We start from the raw sequence: 23,720 nt of genomic DNA on the forward strand, positions 1-23,720 counted from the left end.
CTCATTCGAGTTCCCTTAAGGGAGGTATTCAAGTCTTGCTAGGTAAAGGCGTATAACTTCTTAATTATTTAAGTCAAGAAATCCATTTAAACACAGATTAGGTGTATCAGGAAATATTTGGAGAAAATGTTACAAAACATGTTTTCTTGGCCCATTTTCCCAAAACTATAAAAAATGTGCTTGTTCAAAATTTGGCCTTGTGTCCCACACTATTTGTTGGATATCATCTTTATTTTTCAAATTACTTGCCAAATAAGGCACAAAATATGACCTGTTGAGTGAAAAAGTCAACAAAATTTGCCGTAAGTGTCATTTTGACTGCCAATTTTTGTTTTTATTTTCATCATATTTACTGGCGTTAAGACATTGGGAACGTAACACGTTTGTGTGTTGGTCATACAATGTTGCACAATGTGAGTCAATATTTTGCATTAACACATATCGGGCTCATATTTTGCTATACCTGTCTTGAGCCATATTACTTTTTAGGGTAGGAAAGAGTGAAATAGTGATTTTTAAATAAGAAAACATGGGGAAAATATTAAAAGTTTTATTTTATCAGTTCATGTAAAAGAACTCATAATAGTTTTATTGGTATCAAAAACCTTATGTTTAATACTCTGATTTCCTTTCATTACTGTAGGTAATGACCAAACCTTAGCTTTAATACCCTGATTTCCTTTCATTAATGTAGGTAATGACCAAACCTTGAGTATTGAACCTTTCATTATTGCAAATAATGACCAAACCTTAGACAATACCTTAGCTTTAATACTCTGATTTCCTTTCATTACTGTAGGTAATGACCAAACCTTAGCTTTAATACTCTAATTTTCTTTCATTGATGTAGATGACCAAACCTTGGAGAGTACAAAAAATGTACCTTAGGTTTAATACTCAGATTTCCTTTCATTAATGTAGGTAATGACCAAACCTTGGAGAGTACCTTAGGTTCAATACTCAAATTTCCTTTCATTAATGTAGGTAATGACCAAACCTTGGAGAGTACCTTAGGTTCAATACTCAAATTTCCTTTCATTATTGCAAATAATGACCAAACCTTAGACAGTACCTTATGTTTAATACTCTGATTTCCTTTCATTAATGTAGGTAATGACAAAACCTTAGCTTTAATACTCTGATTTCCTTTCATTGATGTAGGCAATGACCAAACCTTGGAGAGTACCTTAGCTTTAATAATCGGATTTCCTTTCATTACTGTAGGTAATGACCAAACCTTCGTTAAGCCTTCTAACCAGAGCAGCGCGAGTGGTTTGCAAAATGCTGCCTTTGCCAATGATGGCATGACTGATACCGGTGATTGTCTCAGTGAATGTAGCATTACTAGGCAGGAGTGGGAACCATGGTATGTGGTGGACCTGGAAAGACCATATCTTATCAACGCTGTCAAGGTGTTCTCATGTGCTGATAGCCAATTTAGTAAGTCTAAGGACATTTCTGTCTTGCCCGATAATGCAGGAGACTATATGTGATCACTTTTCCGTATTTCTGTGTGTATGTGTGGCTGTCTGTATGTGGCATTTTTCTGCACAAGATATATTGCCTTCTACTACACCGCCAAATGATTAACAATTATATACGACGTATATAGGTCGATTTGATCACAATATATCATGTCTATTACATAAAACATGTAAATAGCCCGCTCTGTAAGTATGACTTGCTATTGAGTGAATGTTCTTAGTCATCCAGTAGTTTCAAACAGAGTTTTGGAATTAAATCTAATACTGGAACTTACTTTTTGCAACTATTGCGACGTTGCGTCTGGAACCACCAGACTTCATCAGGCAACTAGCAGTCTATCACGTGACCAGTCTAACGGGTCAGTTGCCTGATGAAGTCTGGTGGTTCCAGACGCAACGTCGCAATAGTTGCAAAAAGTAAGTTCCAGTATTAGATTTAATTCCAAAACTGTGACTTGCTATCCTCGGTGTCTACTGCTATAGTGCCGTGCCATGCCGAATTCAGCAGCCTTGTCATGCAATAAGAAAAAAATGGAAGTAACTATAGTATGAACATACTTTTATTCTATCTTTATTGACCAATTTTGTCTTCATCACATGGCTCTCATGTTTGCCATTTGTCTGCTTCAATAGCATATATATACTTGTTCCAAAAACGCAAAAATTAGGGATTCAATCATGTTTCACCGTTGTTCATCACCGATTAACAACGATGCGTCAACGTCGTCGTCTGAGTGGTTTACTTGGCGAGGGCAGCTTTAGCTGCCCGAGCGAAAGTAAACCACGCAGACGCGCCGAACGCGAGTTTTTTGTTAAATCGGTGATAGAACAACGGTGAAACATGATTGAATCCCTTTCAACAACGAAACAAGCTAAAGATGTCTAATTCACATGATTCTTTTATTCGGAATGTCCGTTTGTCATTGCCACTCAACCTTACAAGAAGATCGCAGTATTTCTGTTGATATCAGCAATAAAACCGTAGAAGAAAGCGGTAATATTTAGCTGCTACCGCCAACATAAGAGAGTTCGTGTTTACGCATACGTTACAGACATGACAAATTTTACGCGCTCATGCGTAACGCGTATGCGTTAACTTGCGTTCGCGTATACGCTCAGGAAAAGTGTGTATTCATCACCGTTTAACAACGCTTGGCTCCTGTACAAAGGTATAGGAAGAGTTGTTGAAATTTTGATGAATTATATAGGGTGTTCTCGTTCAACAGATCGATGAATAAGCTTTTTATCTGATAGCTTGAATTTTTTTTCCAACATAGGAAACAACATGAACAATTTTGAAGTTCGTATCGGCGACAGTAATAATTTTGAGGATAACGAACTATGCGGCAATATTACTGTAGATGTACAGGAGACTACCATCATTTACTGTGGCGGAGAGCTGTGGGGGCGCTATGTTAGCATACAGGCTGTCAGTGACAACACTACACTATACATATGTGAAGTGGATGCATATTACAGTAAGTGTTATAATTGATAATCATGTCCCTTCTCGCTGTCTTCTCTCACTCGCTCTAAAATTTCAAACTTTCAATCAGCTTAATTGAATACCTGAGTGGAAGAAGGGCCCAACTCCATCAAAACTGTTTTCGAGATATTAAGAAAAATCTTAATATTTGAAAAAAATTTATAGGCAGAATGTTTTCATCTTCATACATGAACATATTGCATACGAAATTATATATGATGTTTCCATGGCAACGGTACAGGTCTTAATACAAGCTGGAGTTGGGCCCTTCTTCCACAAATATACTGCAAGTATATGTTCGGAAGCAGATGTGTTATAAATAGCTACAGAAATTTTGTAATTATCCATTGATTACACAAATAGGAGCATGTAATATGTTAGCAAGAAAGTTTATTGTAGTGAAAAGGAAGTTGTAATGGAGGAGCAAAATTCCTCTTTAACCCAATATCCGTGGAAGAAGGACCCAACTCCATGGAGTTGGGCCTTTCTTCCATGAAAACCTTGATTAAGTGTACGTGGAAGACTATTTAGAGAGTGGATTTTGGCTCAAGTCTTTCACACACAATGAAGAACAATCTGCTGGCAATAAAATGCTGGGTCTAACTCATTTTTGTAAAAAATTGGAGTTGGGCCCTTCTTCCACTCAGGTATTCAATTTGATGTAAATGCAAAAAAAATGTGACAAAAACCAAGTTATGCTTTAAAACATTAGATATTGAAAGAGAAAAGAACATAAGCATTTGATTGTTAAATCAGCTTGGGCCTCAAAAAAAGAATTGTTTGATTGGCATAACCTGACCGACTCTAAAAGTAGGCCCGACCCTAGACTTTTTTTTTTAATAAAAAAAAAAAAAATAAAGAAATTAAACAAATTAAAATAAATTTTTAAAAAAGAAAAAAAAGGTCCAATTGCTTTATCGAATGCAATTTACAGGTTAAAAAGTTTTAAAAAATAATAAATAAAAAATCCAGACCTACCTACCCTAATTTTTTTTTTATGTTACACCAATCAAAGAATTTATTTTTTGAGGCCTAATTGAAATGAAATTAACTAACAATATGAGGGAAAAATAAATAAAATAAATAAATTTTGGATTTATAAAGCGCCTTTCTCCAGATCTTAGAGGACTCAAAGCGCTGTAATTTCGCTGCAATGGTGAATCATCACAATCAGATCGCATCAACTAGGTTGCTGCCGAGCAGCGCACACCTATCCGCATTTAGATTGTAACATCCACCAATTATCTGTGCAGCTCCCCAAATTCCATTGGGTGAAGGAAGTTTTGATAACCAAACAACTGATCACCGATTTTTTGCGATACAGGAGGAAACCGGAGATCCCGGAGAAAACCTGCGAGAGCGAGCATGGAATCGGGATAAACCAAGTGCACATGAGTCCTTGGGCGCGCCGGGCTTGAACCTGGGACCTCAGTGGTGCAAAGCTAGGAAATTACCGCTGCGCTAACTCGCCCTCCCATAAAGAATATAAATAAAGATCTATTTTGAATGCAAGTTGCACATTGGTTTAAATTTGATTGGGTTACATACATATTTGCTTCAGTGTAGAAAGATTTTTAATATACTCCCACACACCTGCACCACAAGATTCTTATTATGGCCTCCTACACAAGTACACTGTCACCAAGGTACCTGGCTGGTGCACACAAAGTACCTACATAGTACCAATGCTACTGCACAAGACCCACCAGTAGTGGTACTGCAATGGTACTGCACTGGTACTCCCCTGGTACTGCAGAGTGGATATTGACCCACTTTATATTTTGCATACTATCCAACTTTGGGCACACACATTTGAGTTTATCTTATCTTTGAACTCTTTAAGTTTCTACTATCCAAGTGTGGACCTAACCCCACATCGCCAAATGCGATTATTGCTTATAATGCATTTTATCATAGATTAATAAACACATATAGATTGAAATGTTCCATGCCTGTGCCCACTAAGGATACTTGAATTCAGCTGACGACAGTAGAGCATTCGGACCTGGTGACATCACTCATCTGAGCAGGACTCCGCATTGCCCCCACGATCATGAGGACCATTTAATACACATAAGCTTATTTATAATAATTTCACAATCTCATAGAAATTAAGACTATATTGAGATAATAACAGATTTCATATCAATTAAACAAATTATATACATTGAGATGATTAATTGCAGCAAGCATTTGGAATTATTTATCATCTTCATATAAATCAATAAATACACAAATTATTGGAAAAATGTGTACAAGCCAACCATACAGGCTGGACAAACAAAAGTTGACTTCTGAATCACATTTAACCAAATTTCATCTTAAGCAAATCTTAAGCATATCTTAAACAGATACATCTTTGGATCAAACAGAGGATTGGATTGGAAAACAGCATTTTTAACGCAATTAAATAATTAGAAATCTCCAAAAGAATAAACAATGCCAACACTAGCAAGCGAACATTTTGTATTCAGCAAGATACGGCATCAATGCTTAAACCATTTACTGATATATAATCCACTGGTATTGACAACCAAGTAAATAAAGATACTCCAAATAAGCAACAAAGCATTTATAACCCTGGTATAAAAACGCAGCAGAAAGGGAGGAAAGCATGAAGGCAACCAATAGCCCACTATAAAGCGCAGTAGAAAGTGGAGACAATCTACTGACGAGATTCTTCAGGTTTGAAGAAACTCGAAACACATTCAAACACCATAAAACGCAGTAGAAAGTGGAGACAATCTACCGACGAGATTCTTCAGGTTCGAAGAAACTCCGTAACACATTCAAACACCATATAGCGCAGTAGATAGTGGAGACAATCTACAGACGAGATTCTTCAGGTTTTGAAGAAAATCCTTAACACATCCAGGCACCATTAAACGCAGTTGAAAGTGGAGACAATCTACTGACGAGATTCTTCAGGTTTCGAAGAAACTCCGTAACACATTCAAACACCATAAAACGCAGTAGAAAGTGGAGACAATCTACCGACAAGATTCTTCAGGTTTCGAAGAAACTCCGTAACACATTCAAACACCATAAAACGCAGTAGAAAGTGGAGACAATCTACAGACGAGATTCTTCAGGTTTTGAAGAAAATCCTTAACACATCCAGGCACCATTAAGCGCAGTAGAAAGTGGAGACAATCTACTGACGAGATTCTTCAGGTTTTGAAGAAACTCCGTAACACATTCAAACACCATAAAACGCAGTAGAAAGTGGAGACAATCTACAGACGAGATTCTTCAGGTTTTGAAGAAAATCCTTAACACATCCAAGCACCATAAAAGCGCAGTAGAAAGTGGAGACAATCTACCGGCGAGATTCTTCAGGTTTTGAAGAAACTGGATGTACTGGAGTACTGGATGCTCAACTTTTTCAATTCTTAATCACGGACTCTCTTTTGTATACGTCCGTGCTATTTGCACTCTTTTGAGTTCACTAAAGCACCCCTCGCTTATCGTCGTCCCCCATAAGCAACATGCCTCCTTCGGCAGTATGATTTTTATGCTATTTTGATCTAGTAACACTGCCTAAGGCCCATGATATCTGCTGTTCTTGCTTATTTGCAATTACAGAGATTTTTTTGTGTTGAGTGGTGTGTCATGTGCGGGGAGACATACTCCAACATGGCACACCACTCAACGCTCAAAAATAATAAACCGTATCCACTTTTCATATGTGTAATTGATTTTTTTGTCTTTCCAGTGGGATATCAGGAACTAACAGCAACATCATGCGATGGACAAACCATGCAGTTATCTTGTACTGATACCTACATAGAAATCAACGAAGTATTCTATGGCCGCGATGACACCCAAGGCAAAGTCTGTCCTCATCGTTTCGCCAACCATAGCTACACCCAATGCGAAACGGACAGTACAGCAGAAAATGTTGTGCGATCAAAATGCGTTGGGAATAAACAATGCGAGATTGATCTTCAGAATGATATCTGGGCTGTATTGGATAGCAATAGTGCTGACCCATGCCCCAATGCATATAAATATCTACAAGTTAAATATGCCTGTAACAAGTTTATAGAAGGTAGGTACCTAAGCCAATGGGCTATAACAGTTGAGTGTGAATTTTAAAGGGAATCACCTGAATGGGTGACTCCATTTTCATTCTACACTCCCTGTGTGGGAGATTAAGGTTATGTCTAGGGGGTGTATGATTTTCAACTGGAATAGCCAGAGATGCCACTTTTCAGGAAATTTCCTGATTTCAGGAAATTTTAAAGAAAATTTACACATTTCAGGAAATGTGTAAATACCTGTACAAAAGGATAGGGAAAAGTGCATTTTCAGGATTTTTCCATGTTTTTCAGTAAATTTTAACAACACCAAGTGGCATCTCTGCTAGTACTTGGTGGATAATGGAGAGAAATCAGTGTTGAAACACAGCTATCTCCATGATGCCCAGGGGCCACAGTAGAGTGTACGAATAACAAGCCTTACCAATCAAAACTGGCTGTGAGGCATCTTGCCCCACAAGTCAAATGCAGTAATGTAGAGAGTGGATTATTGAATGTGAATTATGCCAGCATTTGGGATCAAACGGAGACCTCTTGCAACAGAGTGAAAGACCTTAACCATGCTGCTCTCTTTATTTTGGAAGTTATAGATGGAAATGTCCTTTGACAGACATGTCAAGTCACGGGGGAAATAAAATCTCTGACAAATTACAGTATGAAAGAAAGTGGAGAGCGTGGCCTAATGGTTAGGGTACTTGCCTTTATTGCATGAGGTCCCAGGTTCAATTCCCGGCGGTGGCGATTTGCTGGGATATTGACTTGGGGAAAAAATGTCTGAAATTAATTGGCAGCTTCTGTAGATTAAATTCAGACTTCCGCTCTTCCATGGTTCATTTAGAATTGGGTAAATGAATCATGAAAGTTATCCGTCCTTCGGAGGGGACGTTAAGCCGTCGGTCCCGTGTGCAGAGAGCCATATCTGTACATGTATCTCGCAGCCAGTTTCAAAAAGAGTAGGGTGTTAACTAACCCCTGACTGTTCCCAACCCATCCTGGTGTTCAAATGGACCCTAATGGAAATCAGCTTCAAAAGAGGCTTTCTAGGGTTATCCAGGGTTGTCATAACCTGAACAAATCAAATCAAATCAAAAAAATGTTCTCCAATCTCTTTTATGTATTTTTTAGATAACCATTTAAATTTGTTGTTGCTTATTTTAGGTAATAATACTGTGGATACTAAAGCAATGGCTTGCGATTCAGAAAAACTCAGAATAGCCTGCACGGAGCTAACAGATTTATCCAGGTTACTAGCGCTTTGTGGAAAGCCGCCTCTAATTCGACACCCCACTGGTGTGCTAATGAAAATGAACAGCCATGTAAGTAGACATAACATGCTCATCTATCAGGGCACAGTTCTTCAACTCCAATACATTTGTACATTCATTGAATGACCTTTGAAAATTTGGGTACAAAAACTCATACTCTGCAACTTGAGGTCAAATTTTGCACTATGATTGTATAATATAGTTTATTGAACTACGCCATTGGGATGAGACCATTGTGGTCCATAGTGTGATACCAGTAGAGAGGTTTTTGGCCTCCACCATGGCTCAATTTAGGGCTTCTGTTATGGTATAATGGATGATATGGTTGGTCGTCTGGCTGTCTGGGCGGAATCAATATCATTAATCCACACTGCCTAAACCCAATGACTGGTGAGCTTCAAACTTAAGATGATAGAATGTGATGATCTCTGGTGCTGTATAGTTTGGTGTTATATTCTCTGCATATTTATGAATAATGAGCCTATTCGCATGTAATTATATTTATCAACTTTAGTCTCCTAAATGCAATGATGCATGGATTGATTTGATATTGGGGAGGGTGATTAACATTGTTGTGCATGTGGGAGCCACCTTTACGCACCGTATTATTTTTGTTTATTTTTCTTTAAAAATCAAATAATTGAACTAACTTGAAATTGCACTGGGCAAGGAACTAGCTGCTAAATTGTCTCAGTCTCCCATATGAGAACTTGTGGAACTGATCCTGGCTGTGATGGCTTATTGTGGTATGAATAGGGTGTGCGCTTCTTAGCTTTAAGTCCCTGATTGTTGATAAATTGTTTATATGGAGTGTATTGGGCCATAGTGGTCAGTGATTCCTGTAAAGTGTGCCAAGGCTTGTGGGTTTATGCCCGTGCATAGCAGACTATTAATAAATCACTGCTCTTTTTTAATAACTATGGGGTAGATTTCATATGTGTTCATTTGCATGATGGTGATGAATAATGGACCATTCTATTTGAAATTCATACTCTCCTTGTAGAAGATTTTGGAAATATCGTCAACAGAGGGAGAATACATTTCAGATGAAAGTAGCACATTAACTAAACTCTATTTGAAATTTGCCCTCCCTCTTTGCAAGATTCACATTGAATCTTTCTCAAAGGGTGTATGAAATCCAAATGGGGCTGCCTAATGTGTTCATTTCATTTGAAATTCATACTCCCCCTGTGGAAGATATTTTTAACATCTTCCACAGGGGGAGTTTAGCCCAATGTCATTGTTGTTGTTTATTCAGTTATTATTATTATCATTATAACTTACTGCTATTGTTACTGTCATTATTATTTTTAATATCCAGCTTTGCCTGATGTAAATGTGACGGCAGCTTTAGCTTTGAGTTGCGATAACAAGAAGAGCTGTGTGATGCATGCTCACGACTACGTAGTAGGTATTGATGACAGTGCAGCCACTACACAAAGAATGTATTTGGATGTGGAGTTTACCTGTAAAGGTAGGCAAATTAAAGCCAATGATTTTTTTAATCCATCCAGTTTTAATTTTGTTATTAAGGTCATTTCAGGGTCACCAGGGGTCATCTGAGGTCAAATTAGTAAAAACTGTCGTGGGTACATTCACCAACAGCCACATAATCGTGCCCAGCCGAGAACTGCCAAATACATTTGAACTCTACCAAAAGTAATCGCAAAAGCAGGCGGTTGCAAATGCAGGCGAGACTTGTGGTTCGAGAACCGCCTTGTTTTGTTATTCTTTACTAAAAATGCTGAAATAATATTTGGTAATAACTTTCAGGAAAGGTTTCTGTCCATTTTAAGCCGAAATAACAAGATAATGTGAAAGAAACCACACTGGCTATTTTGACTGTTTAACATTGAGCTGAGGATTTAATGTGTGAATTATGGCATGATGCCAAATTTGGCTGATTCTATTTAGGTGTAAGCTGATACATGTTTAAATATTACAAATAATAGTATAAGGCCATAAAAAATTTGTTTGCTTGTACTCCATCGACCAACTCTAATCTAGAAAATCTAGAATTTTTTTGTTTGTTTGTTTTACTGTACAAATGAATACCAACCCTAATTTTGGAAATTCCAGAAAAAAGGAGTTTTTTCTTTCAACATTTTTGACATCCCGATAAGTTTGGCAATGAACCAATCGAGATTGTGCATATGAAGTATCATCCCGTAAATATGGCGGACTACTCAAATGCATTCAACAAAAGCATGATTGCAAAGTACCGCGACAGTTCGTCTCACATTATGTGGCGTGTCATGTCAAAAGGAGACACTTTTGGGCAGGATCGTAAATGGAGAAATAGCCAAAAATCTGCTGGTGGGTGATTTTTTACGCAATTTGGGTTTGTTGCTAATTTGTGATGTTATTAATGTTAAAAATATTGTCTGATAGTTTCAGACCGGAATGTAACTGGCATCTTGTATTTTTTGAGACATTTTTCAAGTTAATTCCCACTCTCAACATTGTCAATAATATTTTTAAAGGCCGATATCTCAATTTCCAATTTTATGATACCATAACTTCCGAACTCAATATCTTTGCTTAGGAATGTCCAAATTCATTTGGGAAAACGGCGTTGTGGAGCAAAATATCTCTATATTTAAGATATGTAACCTCAAAATTCATAACCTGCCCAAAAGTGTCTCCTTTTGACATGACACGTCACATATAACAAATGCACTATGATCAAATAGGTTGATGACAACATTTGATTACTCCATAATTACGGTGAAGGACACTGGTTCAAATCCTTTGTTTGGAGCCAATCGATAAAAGCATGCAGGGCCTCTATAATGAAGTCTGTGGTTTTTTCATCAGATGATCTACCTGAAGGAGAGATCACATTGTTTGCATGTGATGAGGATATATCAGCCGATAATGAATTGAGTCTCTCTTGCCCAGACGGTTTATGGATCAACATCACGGATGCATTTTATGGACGTACACGCAGTGGGATAACTCACAATGTGTGTCGTGGAGAAAGCGATGGTCAGCATGATGCCACAGACTGTCGATCTACTGATACAAGAGCAATTGTGGAGAAGTACTGTCAGGGTCAGAGGTCATGTAGTATAGCGGTAAGTAAGAAATAAACTTATACTTAATTCAGCTTGTAATGAGACATTCCATTTGAAATCCATACACCCTCTATGGAAGATGTCACCTTGGTCTGCTACACAGGGAGTATGTATTTCAAATGGAGTCAACCATTCAGGTACCCATTATGCAAATCACACTCCCTCCCTGTACATCCTACTCAAGACAGTACGAAGCGAGACCACATCAATTCTGAGTTGAATATCCCAATCTTCCATTATTATCAACGTTAATAGGATGTCATGCAGCAATATAATTGTTGTCCATTCCCTTTTTTTTATGTGGCTGAAGAATTTTGAAATTTCCAGATTGCAATAATTGAATGAAAATTGGTCCTGATGTGAACAGGCTCAATTAAACAAAATGCTCAAGCCCGGCTAAAAAGCCTATGTAAAGCATGCTGGTGTACGGAAAGAATGCCACCCATCAAATCATGTGAACAATAGGCTTTGCCGTTTGAAGCGAGCGATTGCTCTCGCTCGCCACCGTTCGCCCAAACTCTATTTCTCGATTTTCAACTCGCCATATACACTAAATATCGCCATAACATTGGCATGAATGATCTCTCAGACCTAGGGTGTGATTCGACTACTAGGTACTACTATAATGAAAGACAGAAATAAACAGACTTTAACGCGTCTGATGTCATCTAAATCAAGCAGAGTTTGTTTACAAGTGTTGTGATGATGACTTGCTGAATGCGGCAGTATAACTGGCCACCTTATTGTTAATTTTGCACCTTCAAACTTACAAACCATCTCAAAAGTTAGTTCTTTATAGAAGGAAACTTTCTTTCCCGAAGGCACCATGTCAACAATGCCTAGAAAAGTTACTTTTTGCCTTGTAAAAATACGTAATTTTTCGCCATTTTCTGCTATTCCTTTTCTCCGATCGGCACCAGATAAATCGACCTTCCTTTTACGCGCTATTAACCAATCAAGGATCATAGGGAACTTGATTGACAGTGATGTCAGATGCGAAAAAGTCTTTTTATATCTGTCTTTCATTTCGGCACCAGATAAATCGGCCTTCCTTTTACGCGCTATTAACCAATCAAGGATCATAGGGAACTTGATTGACAGTGACGTCAGATGCGAAAAAGTCTTTTTATCTCTGTCTTTCATTATAGATAGTGATTCAACCACTCACCTAGCCTGGAACAATTAAAGCCATATTATAACATTTTCAAACAAAATAGATAAGCATTTATTTGCCATAAAATGTTAGCTTTACTGTCAGATATATCCCTTTTATTTTTGAGCCGAACAACTACGGCAAAGCAAAGAAAATTGGAATTTACTACCAGCGCACATAAATGCCAATGTCGTACCACTCCTTCAGTCATGTTGTGATACGACCCTTTGTTAATGTATATCACCGTCCCATACGCCGTTATGCGTACTGTGTGTTATGAACATCGTGTATGCGTTCGACTAATAATTCCATCGTAATAATAAAGCGCCGAATCCGGCGTTTTATTCAAAATCTCGGATTTTGACAAAACTATAACACCTAGAGTCTTGATTTTTGCAGGGTATATTGGTTTAATAAAGTACAATTTAATCGTGTAAAAAGGAATTTTAAAAATTCAGTGAGGGCGTCTTCCTCAGCAAATGTTATAATATGGCTTTAAATATGCATGCTGATGAATCCACTTGATGGATGTTTATGAAAAATTGTTATCACATAGTGATGGATAACTTTGGGATTCTATTACATACGAGGGGGTATCCAAAAGTTTTTGACATCACCCAGAAGTGAAAAGAGCTATACCGATGAAATTTTGTCAGTGTAATCACTGGTCCTTATGTACATTATCGTCCAAAATGGTCTCATAAGTATGTTTACTTTCTTTACAGGTGGTGCTAGATGGACAGTAGGCGCATAACCTGCAAAATGGTGAAAATTGAGGCACGCAGTGTGATTAAGTTCCTGCATTTGAAGGGTTAGGCCTACAATGCTTAGAAAATCTATGATGAAATGAAAGCAATCTACGGTGATGATTGCCCATCATATGGCACTATTGCTTTTTGAAAAAGGAATTTCCAAACTGGCCACATGTCCCTCACAGATGAGCCAATAAGAGGGCGTCCATCTCTTACGGATGATACGGCCACAGTGAAAAAACTCAAGAAAGTGGAGGATCTTATCATGAAAAGGTTATGCGCCTACTTCCCATCTAGCGCCACCTGTGAAGAAAGTAAACATACTTATGAGACCATTTTTGGACCATAATGTACATAAGGACCAGTGATTACACTGACAAAAGTTCATCGGTATAGCTCTTTCACTTCTGGGTGATGTCAAAAACTTTTGGATACCCCCTCGTATAATACACAAGATGTACGATTTTACAAGATTTATATTATACTTTGGATAACTTTCCAAGGTCTACTTTAATAGACAAATTGCTAACCACTATAGCGGGAGTGCCCGCTAGCTGAGTAAATGGCGCGATCACTCAGAGTAAATACCCCCCCGCACACACCAAATGAGCATGATAAGTTATAGTAAATTTCATTTTTCTAGACCTGTCCCTTGCATTTCCTTTTTAGCTTCTTTCTTTCTTTTCAGTTTCTTCTACATGGGCCTATTTTGTCCCCCCCTTTTTTTTTTAATATTTGCTGCTTAGCTTGTAATTTTCCGTTTCCATGTTATTTATTTATTTAACCCCGTTCCCATTATTTTTTTAATCTGCCCTTTCTTACATTTCCCTTTTAGAATTTTTTTATTTGCTGCTTAGCTTGTGAATTTCCGTTTCTCATGTTATTTATTTATCCATTATTTTATTCTTTCTTCCTTAATTATTTTTGCTTCCTTCTTCCTCCCGTACCCTTACGATAGTCTTCGTAGGCCTAATATCCCATGTCCCGTACCATAAACCATGGCTATGAGCACTTGTGCGTGCGCGTCAAGTGGCGTGTACGCCAGCTCGGCTACCTACGGCGCGATTTCCGCTAGACATGTGGGCGCGTTGGTTGGCACAGCCCGTAAACAAATTTGCCAGAAAAACTCATTTTTTTACTGATTTTGAGGCCAATTCTTGACCGTTTTCAACGAAATAAAGTTTAAACACATTCCCGTATATTCCTCGATCTCCCGTGTGAATTTGGCGACATTTGGATCAAAACTGACAGAGCTTTTGCATGGACCCACCCACATACATACCCACAACATTCCCCTATTTATAGTAAGATTAGTGGTAAGTTTGTAATCTTTAAGCCTGATACAATTCACCCACTCAACGTTTTCACATTGTTCATTTGTTAATAAATTTGCTATCTACATCCATTACTATGTGACACACCACTATGTTCACATCCGACACGTGTGGTGCACCCGAAGAAATATACTGTCAGCCTTTGGGTTGAAAGAAAAGACATTTTTGCTGAATATGTTATTGATTTGTTGATTATGTTTTAATTTATTTGTAGACTGACATGGATTCCCTGACTTCATCTGACCCATGTAGTAGTGTCAAGAAGAAATACCTGGAAGTCTCCTACACCTGTGAAGGTATGTGCCAGGGTTGTTTGATTTAAATCGCACTGATTTAAATCATTGATTTAAATGTTGATGGGTTTTTTAAATCACTGATTTAAATCAACTTTTTCATTTTTTTACCATTTTTGATCAATGTAAGTTAATTGTTTTCTTAAATTGACTGTTTTACTTCATTCCTAATGTTTCTACATGTACAACTTTTGGATACAATTAAAATACCTCTATGATGTCACTTTATCTATTGCTGAAAATTCATCTTCAAGGTGCAGAATTCAACAGGTTTTTTCCCATGATTTTACCAAAATGTAAAAACATGTTTTGATTTTTTTGTAAATACTTGGTAGGATTGTGCATATGACTAGCATCCCACTGGTACTCTTTTGACTTTATCATGGGGTATAGCAGTTCTTGGAATTAAAAAATCGATTTAAATAAAAAAAATCTGATTTAAATAAAAAAAATTCTAATTTTAACCCTCTTCGCACAGGAGTCGACTGCAGACGACAAGTTCAACATTTTCTTTAAGATGTTAAAATATTTCAGAAAATTTCATTTTCATGGCCATATTTGAAATCAGCATGAAAAATGCATTAAAATGAGTACAAGCAATGTACTTTCAGTGGTTATTAAGATAGCTCTTGATATTTTGAGAAAATATCTCAAAACTTAAACTTCTTATGTTGAAATCTGTGGCTATCATGCAGGGCATTAAGATAAGTTACTCTTTCCCATCAAGTAAATTGCCACATATTATGACCTAATTCAAAGAAAATTTTGATCACCTATGTAAGCTCTTAATTTGTATGTGAGCTCTTAATTTGTTGAGAAATAAAGTAGATGTAAAAATGTGAGTTGAATTACACCCTTGTTTTTAGCTGAAGAGTGAAATTATTCTCCACTTGTGAATGCAGGACAAAGTTGGCCAATAACATGCAATTATAATTGCCCTGGAGTGAGTGGAATTAGCAAAGGGATAAATAAGGAAAAGGTATTAAGATGTTACCCTGACAGCTTTTTTTTGTGCAAGTTTGAGTCCCTGTGTTGTCAATTTTTTTCTTGTGGGAAATTTGGGCTAGCTTTAAATTCTTGCGGACAAGGAACTTGCTGCCAATTGTCCTGGTCTACCTGTATAAAACTTGGGAAGTTGATTCTGGCTGTGATGGTTATTCTATATGTATTTTGATTAGAGTTCTGTGTATGTATAAAGTTGCATCCCTAAATGAGTTAGTTTACATAATTGTATTATAACGAAAAGGTATTATAATAACATTAGTATGTTACCCTAACACTTCTCTTTGTGCAAGTTTGAGTCCCTGCATTGCCAATTTTTTTCTTGTGGAAAATTTGGGCTAGCTTTAAATTCTCATGGACAAGGAACTTGCTGCCAATTGTCCTTTGAGTTGATTCTGGCTGCGGTGGTTATTCTATATGTATCGTGATTAGGGTTCTGTGCATGCATAGAGTTGCATCCCTAAATGATTGGGAACCACATCTGGGACCTATGTGGAATGTTGTACCACTGCATGAAGGATGAGCTTCCAGCAATGTAATTTAATCTGATATGATATTTATGGAATAAATCACAACATGCACCTTTATTTTATAGAAACAGTGTGATGACATAGTGTAGCACAAAGTAACTTAAAGCCATAATGTATAATTTCCTTCCAATTTTAATTCTATACTCAAGATACTGAAATAATAATTGCCGGGAAGGGTGCAGTTCTATGGGAGGACATAATAATAATAATATTTATTTGAATTATTTGCAAAATAACAAAATAACAGTACATTTACACACTTTACATTTCTTGCACATATGACAAATGCAAATAGTTCATGAATTATGACTTTATGACTTTGCCCTGTTGACCTACAAACTGATTCCATTTAGGTGCAAGTTGGGACATTTCAAACATTACAAACATGCCAAAAAGTCAGGTTTGAAAAAAAAAGTAACCAATTTCATATTATAAGATCGTACATTATGGCTTTATAGATGCTAAAAATAGAAGAAACCTGACAACCTTCTGGTTATGTACCCATCTGCTGCTACATCAACAGTCAATATTATATCCCTGATTTTGTGTGTATATACTTTTTTATAATATTTCAGCTGTGCGACCCCTTGGTGACCTGACCATCTATGCGTGTGCTGATCATGATGACCTGTCTGTTGAGTGTCCTGCAAGCCATCCCCATGTCAGGATCATCACCGCTGATTTTGGGCGACAAGAAGGTAAAACCATTATGTCAATAGCTACACAATTAGAGAACAAACGATAGGAATTTTTATTTTGACTATCCTCTACCGTGTGATAGAAGACAGGCAGGTCCAATATTTTGAGTAGTGGATGCCGGCGCAACTGCGATAAAAATATTGGACCTGCCTGTCGTCTATCATAGGTAGAGGATAGTCAAAATAAAAATTCCTATCGTTTATTCTCATTCTTAGTCAGTTAAATATTATTTTAATACCTGTAAACTATTTTTCAAAGCAAAAATTAATTTACCGTCATAAAAACTCCCCTTTTTCTAAAATGAACGAAACTTGTTTACAACTTCACATCTTTTGTTGCGCGTACTGCCTCCGCATGCGAGTATTCCCTTTTCGTCTCACGCATACTAACGCGATACATACGCGCACCTCTATGGCGTGTTACGCGTTATCAATACTCATGATGGCGTGGGGTGCGTCTACAGCCTGATAGGCGAAACCCAAAATCATGCGATTGTCCAATCAGATTATGTGTCTACTAATAGACCACTCCCACTGACTAAGAATGTATGAATGATGCCTCTGTTAGCATGAAAGTTATGTGTGTCACTGTTACAGGTGCATGTCCAAGGGAAGGGACCTTTGGTGACTTTAGCCCCCAAGCTTAAACATGACAAATTGTCTTATCAATTTTTGGGTACATTTCAGTAACAAAGCCTGCTGGTTGAACTCACGGTCTCTGATCGAAGGTTTATGGTGTTGCTGAATTTATGCATAAAAGCAGAGCTGGCAACCCTTCTTGTTCCTGCAGAAGACATCCTCATTTGCTGACAATCTTCTGTCTTCTGCAAAACATATTAAATCTTCTGCATTTGCAGCCATCTGGCTAAATCTTCTGCATTTACAGCCATCTGGCTAATAAATCAAAACAAAATCAATTATACTCCCACTGTCCTGTCCTTTTGCAAACAAAAAGGTTGAGTAGCCTTGGAAAGGTATTTTTAAGGGTCTCAAAAAGCTAGCATCCAGGAGCTTTCGGGGGCACTGATCCCACGCAAGGGCCGCTGGCCTTAGCGCGAGAGTGCCACATCCTAAGCTTTTTACACTTCTTAGAAATCTTCTGCATTTACATATTCCAATGTTGGCAGCTCTGTAAAAGTAAGAACTGCAGACATGAGGGTATTGTGATAGTGATAATGTTCCCAGGTTGATTGCTTTCAAGCACTTTTTAACATGCTTCCAGTTTGTTTTTTAGCTGGTGGGGCAATTGTCAGAAACAAATAATGGAAATTAAGTGCCAAAAATGAAATAGAAAATAAAATACAACTAAAAAAAGCGCTTTTGATCCCTCTTTTCTTTTCTCTGCTACGTATGGTGAAAAAGTCCTGGAAATACCCTCACAGTGATTTATATACTACAGATTCCTTACTTCTGGATGTACCCTTAGTTACAGTGCACAATGGGGTATTCCAGTTTGAATCCATGTAAGGAATGACCTTAACCCTAACCGGAGCAAACATCAAAAACCTCAATTCACAAAGCGTCTGCAAGCACGGGTATTCCACGTGATGCGATTGTGTCATCATGCAAACAGTCATATGGATACGGAAAGCTTGGCCAGCATCATGACGAGGTATGGTTGTGCGCATGGCACCCGGTGGGTCCCGGGTTCAAAACCACACCTGCGAAAAACTTTTTTTCTCTTCTTCTTCTTTGTTACTTCCTTCTTTCCTTCCCCCTCGCCAGAATAGGCCTGGGACGTAAGGGTTAATCTCTGACACAAGGGGTGTGAATTTTAAAAGGAGCTACCTGAATGGATGACTCTATTTGAAATTCACACCCCCTATGTGGAAGATTACGGTTATATCTTCCATAGGGGTGTGTGGATTTCAACTTGAATAACACAATGATGCAGATCAGTGATTTGAAAACATGTAAATAGTAAACCACTTCATTTCCTGTTTCTGAAAGTCTCAATGAGAAACACAGCTTTTTACATACCTACAATGGTGGCCATAAGTTTTGGGATGGTGTTGATAGGGTAATGTAAATTTAGTCCCCACTCCCCCGATCAATGTTGATGTTGAATCCTACTTTTTTGGTCACACGCGCCTAAAGGCACCCAACATTGGTGGAGAAGGGGGAGGATTGGGGTGTTAGCAAAATGTATAGGCTTGACACCAAAGAAACCACCATTTCATCACATTACAAATTACGGAAATAAGGCCATAATATAGTGTACATTTTCCAGAAGTGTCCCAACACATTTTGACCATGGTTGTAGTAGTCTAATCAATATCTTGATGTTTTTCAGGTTATATGCGCTGTGCAAACCGTGAGGGTATACCTGAATATGCTTCATACCCTGAATGCTACACGCCCAATGTGCTATCCTCAGCACGTAGTCTTTGTACCAATATTCGAAACTGTACTGTGCCTAGTTACTGGGAATACTACACAAATAAGGAGCCATGTCCTGGGATTACCAAGTACCTGCAGGTCACCTATAGATGTCTGAGTAAGTGTTACAACACAAGTTTACTGTAAAGCACAGATTTTCACAATATGGAAAGAATTATCATTTTTACAGCATGTAATTAATGCAAATTTAGGAAAAAGACATATTTGTGAACATCAAAAATTTTTTTGCATTTACAACCATTTCATGTTTTACAGTATTCTTAAATAGAGGTTAATAAAAGTAGGGAAATCATACATTTGTTTAAGGGATCTGGAATGAGTGTTCTGAGCGTTTCGACAGTATTTTTTGTGCGACATGAGAGCACATCAGACATATTGAATTGCATTCTGAATACCAAGAATGTCCTTTTGATATCAAATAATTTAGATTTTTTGAAATTCGCGATATAATACAAATTTTATGACAAATTATTGAAATTTGATATTTTTCACATTTTTGATATATAACAGTCCTCAAAGTAAATTTTATAAATCTAATGATATATTCTTAAAGTGTATGTAGCTGGGAGGAAAAGCCGACGATCAATTGAAAATTTTGACCTTTCATATATTGAAGTTATGGATTTTTTCCCCCAAAATTTTTTTTGGTGTTTTGGGAAATATTCTTCAATATGAAAGGTCAAAATTTTCAAATGATCGTCGGCTTTTCATCCCACCTACATACACTTTAAGTCATCATATTTATAAAGTTTACTTCGAGTACTGTTATTGTTAAATATCAAAAATATCAATTTTTAATCATTTGCCATAAAATGTGTATTACATTGCGAATTCAAAAAATCAAAATTATTTGATATCAGAAGGACATTCTTCGTATTCAGAATGCAATTCGATATGTCTGATGTGCTCTAATGTCACACAATAAATACTGTCCAAACGTTCATACCCCATCCCTTAAAAGTAGGGAAATCATACATTTGTTTAAATTACTTTTTTTATTACTTCCGTGATGTGTGCTGTGTGCTGAACGTACGTACACGAGCGTAAACATGGAAGTGATTTTTTTTTTTAAAGTCCAGAAATTGGGATCAAAAGGAACACATATTTTCTTATTTTAGGGAATTGAGATATTTCAAATTGAGAAAAATTGATATATTGGTTTTTGCATCTGAACTTAGGCACCTGGATATCTTGGGAGAACAATGCATTGAAAGGTCAACCCAGGTTAAATACGAATGAAATAAAAAATAAATAAATAAATAAAAATTCCACATGTAACTGTAGCTAAATATTTCTAATTTTACTAAGGAAGTAAAAAAATCCAACATTTAAATTTTTACAGATCTTTTAATTATTGAGTTGTTAGTCAATATGCTGAAAACTTAAGATTTGCTAAAAAGGTGCATGCACCAATATTTACAAAAACGTTCTGATTTTTTGTCTCGCCTGATAAGGCAGGAGACTATATAATCACTTTTCCGTATGTATGTGTGTGGGGGTGTGTGGGGGTGGGGGTGTGTGTGTGTGACAAATTTGATTAAAGTTTTGGTTTTCGCCTATTTTTTTCGGAGACTAGGAGTCGACGCGTTTCTCAAACTTGGTGGGTGGGTGCATCTTGACCCGAGACAAAACTGGTTTGTATTGGTTAGTGGGTCAAGGTCACTGAGGACCTCTAGAGGTCATCTGAGGTCAAATTAGTAAAAACTGTCGTATGGGCATGAAACTTGGTAGGTACAGTCAACATTTCAAGCCAAATATTTTGAAGGTCATTTCAAGGTCACCAGGGGTCATCTGAGGTCAAATTAGTAAAAACTGTCGGATGGGCATGAAACTTGGTGGGTACAGTCAACATTTAAAGCCAAATTTTGGAAGGTCATTTCGAGGTCACCAGGGTCATCTGAGGTCAAATTAGTAAAAACTATCGGATGGGCATGAAACTTGGTGGGTACAGTCAACATTTAAAGCCAAATTTTTGGAAGGTCATTTCGGGGTCACCAGGGGTCATCTAAGGTCAAATAAGTAAAAACTGTCGGATGGGCATGAAACTTGGTGGGTACAGTCAACATTTAAAGCCAAATTTTTGGAAGGTCATTTCAGGGTCACCAGGGGTCATCTGAGGTCAAATTAGTAAAACTGTCGGATGGGCATGAAACTTGGTGGGTACAGTCAACATTTAAAGCCAAATTTTGGAAGGTCATTTCGGGGTCACCAGGGGTCATCTGAGGTCAAATTAGTAAAAACTATCGGATGGGCATGAAACTTGGTGGGTACAGTCAACATTTAAAGCCAAATTTTTGGAAGGTCATTTCGGGGTCACCAGGGGTCATCTAAGGTCAAATAAGTAAAAACTGTCGGATGGGCATGAAACTTGGTGGGTACAGTCAACATTTAAAGCCAAATTTTTGGAAGGTCATTTCAGGGTCACCAGGGGTCATCTGAGGTCAAATTAGTAAAACTGTCGGATGGGCATGAAACTTGGTGGGTACAGTCAACATTTAAAGCCAAATTTTTGGAAGGTCATTTCGGGGTCACCAGGGGTCATCTGAGGTCAAATTAGTAAAAACTATCGGATGGGCATGAAACTTGGTGGGTACAGTCAACATTTAAAGCCAAATTTTTGGAAGGTCATTCCGAGGTCACCAGGGGTCATCTGAGGTCAAATTAGTAAACACTGTCGTGTGGGTATGAAACTTATTGGATACAGTCAACATTTAGAGCCAAAATTTTGGAAGGTCATTTCAGGGTCACCAGTGGTCAAATTAGTAAAAACTGTTGCGTGGGCATGAAACTTGGTGGGCACAGTCACCATCAGCCAGATAATCGTGCCTAGCCTATAACCGCCAAATTCATTTACCTCTACCAAAAGTAATCACAAAAGCAGGCGGTTGCGAAAGCAGGCGAGACTCGTGGTTCGAGAACCGCCTTGTTTTATTAGAACACTAAATTTGATAAGAATTTGATGCACATACGAAGCGTAAAAATCCTCTAATATTTAAGAAGAGCCTAACATATTTTCCCATATATTCTTTTTTCAGTGGACATTCATGATTGGACACCATGTGGAGAATACGCCTACTTCTTAAATCCTCGTCCAGATCTAAAGGAGCATGGTCTCGACTCCAACTATCAAATTGACACAAAATGGAGCCGTAACATCCTTCAATGTCAGAAAGAATGTATGGCAAATGATACCTGCGCCTCTTTCCATTTCAAGACTGTGAAACAGGCTAATGGACACTTGTGTACACTTAATAGTATGATATATGATGAAGTTCCTAATGATTTTGTGAGTAAATCTGACACGTTGTATTTCCAACGAGAATCATACAGGGAATATGACTGAAAGGGGAAAATAAAATAAAAATTTGTTGAAATGTTGTTTAAATGTAACTTGCCAATTTGTAATGTTCCAGTAATTTCTCAATATTATATGCATTAATTTATCATTATATTATAAATATTATTTACTTAGGGAGCATTCACAAACACTTGTAAGGGGGGGGGGCCTGATGCAAAAAAATGTCATCACAAAAATTTTCAGGGCCCCCCTTTACAGACCTCTAAAATTTCAGGGCCCCCCCTTTTTGACATGAAAATTATGGGTTAACCCCATAGAAAAGCATATAAACTCAATTTTTCCAGGAAAATTTGTGGTCATTTTTTTCAGGGCCCTCCCTTAGGAGGGTCAAAAATTTTCAGGGCCCCCCTTTTTGCATCAGGCCCCCCTTACAAGTGTTTGTGAACGGTCCCTTATGTAAAACGTCAACTTCACATTGATTGTAACATGTCATAAACATGGAAAAGGAAGACTAGCCTCTAATGGGATTGGGCTATTCCTGTTGAAATCCACACACCTCCTATGGAAGACATGACCTTAATCTTCCACACAGGGAGTGTGAATTTCAAATGGGGATACCTGAAAGGGTGATTCAATTTGAAATTCACACTATCTGTGTAGAAGATTAAGGCCATGTTTTCCGCAGGGGTATGGATTTCAAATAGAATACATCATTGTAAATTTATAGACTATATGTATTCCGAGTAAACTTCTCTTTGAGTGTATGTTAGCTTAGCATTATGCCGGTGGCAGCACTGCCAGGGGACAAGGAGGCGTTTCCACCTGGAAAATAAGAATTTAGGGAATCCCCCTACTTCTGAAAAAAAAGATAAATGGATCTTTATATTATGAGAATTAGAACAGCTATA

At 37.6% G+C, this 23,720-nt stretch overlaps 1 protein-coding gene across 1 annotated transcript in view; it reads left to right on the forward strand.

Moving 5' to 3' along the window:
* The window catches only part of LOC140166652 (uncharacterized), a 172,689-nt gene extending 149,710 nt beyond the window's left edge, over positions 1-22,979 (forward strand). Inside the window, 11 exon segments of the mRNA XM_072190151.1 lie at positions 1,225-1,440; positions 2,762-2,962; positions 6,686-7,021; positions 8,169-8,228; positions 8,231-8,326; positions 9,597-9,749; positions 11,093-11,352; positions 14,806-14,887; positions 16,992-17,114; positions 19,408-19,611; positions 22,550-22,979. Of these exon segments, the coding sequence (XP_072046252.1) occupies positions 1,225-1,440; positions 2,762-2,962; positions 6,686-7,021; positions 8,169-8,228; positions 8,231-8,326; positions 9,597-9,749; positions 11,093-11,352; positions 14,806-14,887; positions 16,992-17,114; positions 19,408-19,611; positions 22,550-22,857 (2,039 nt within the window). The 3' untranslated portion in view covers positions 22,858-22,979.
* Positions 22,980-23,720: the final 741 nt, after the last annotated feature.

This window comes from Amphiura filiformis, chromosome 12 (genome assembly GCF_039555335.1).
Source record: "Amphiura filiformis chromosome 12, Afil_fr2py, whole genome shotgun sequence".
NCBI lineage: Eukaryota > Metazoa > Echinodermata > Ophiuroidea > Amphilepidida > Amphiuridae > Amphiura > Amphiura filiformis.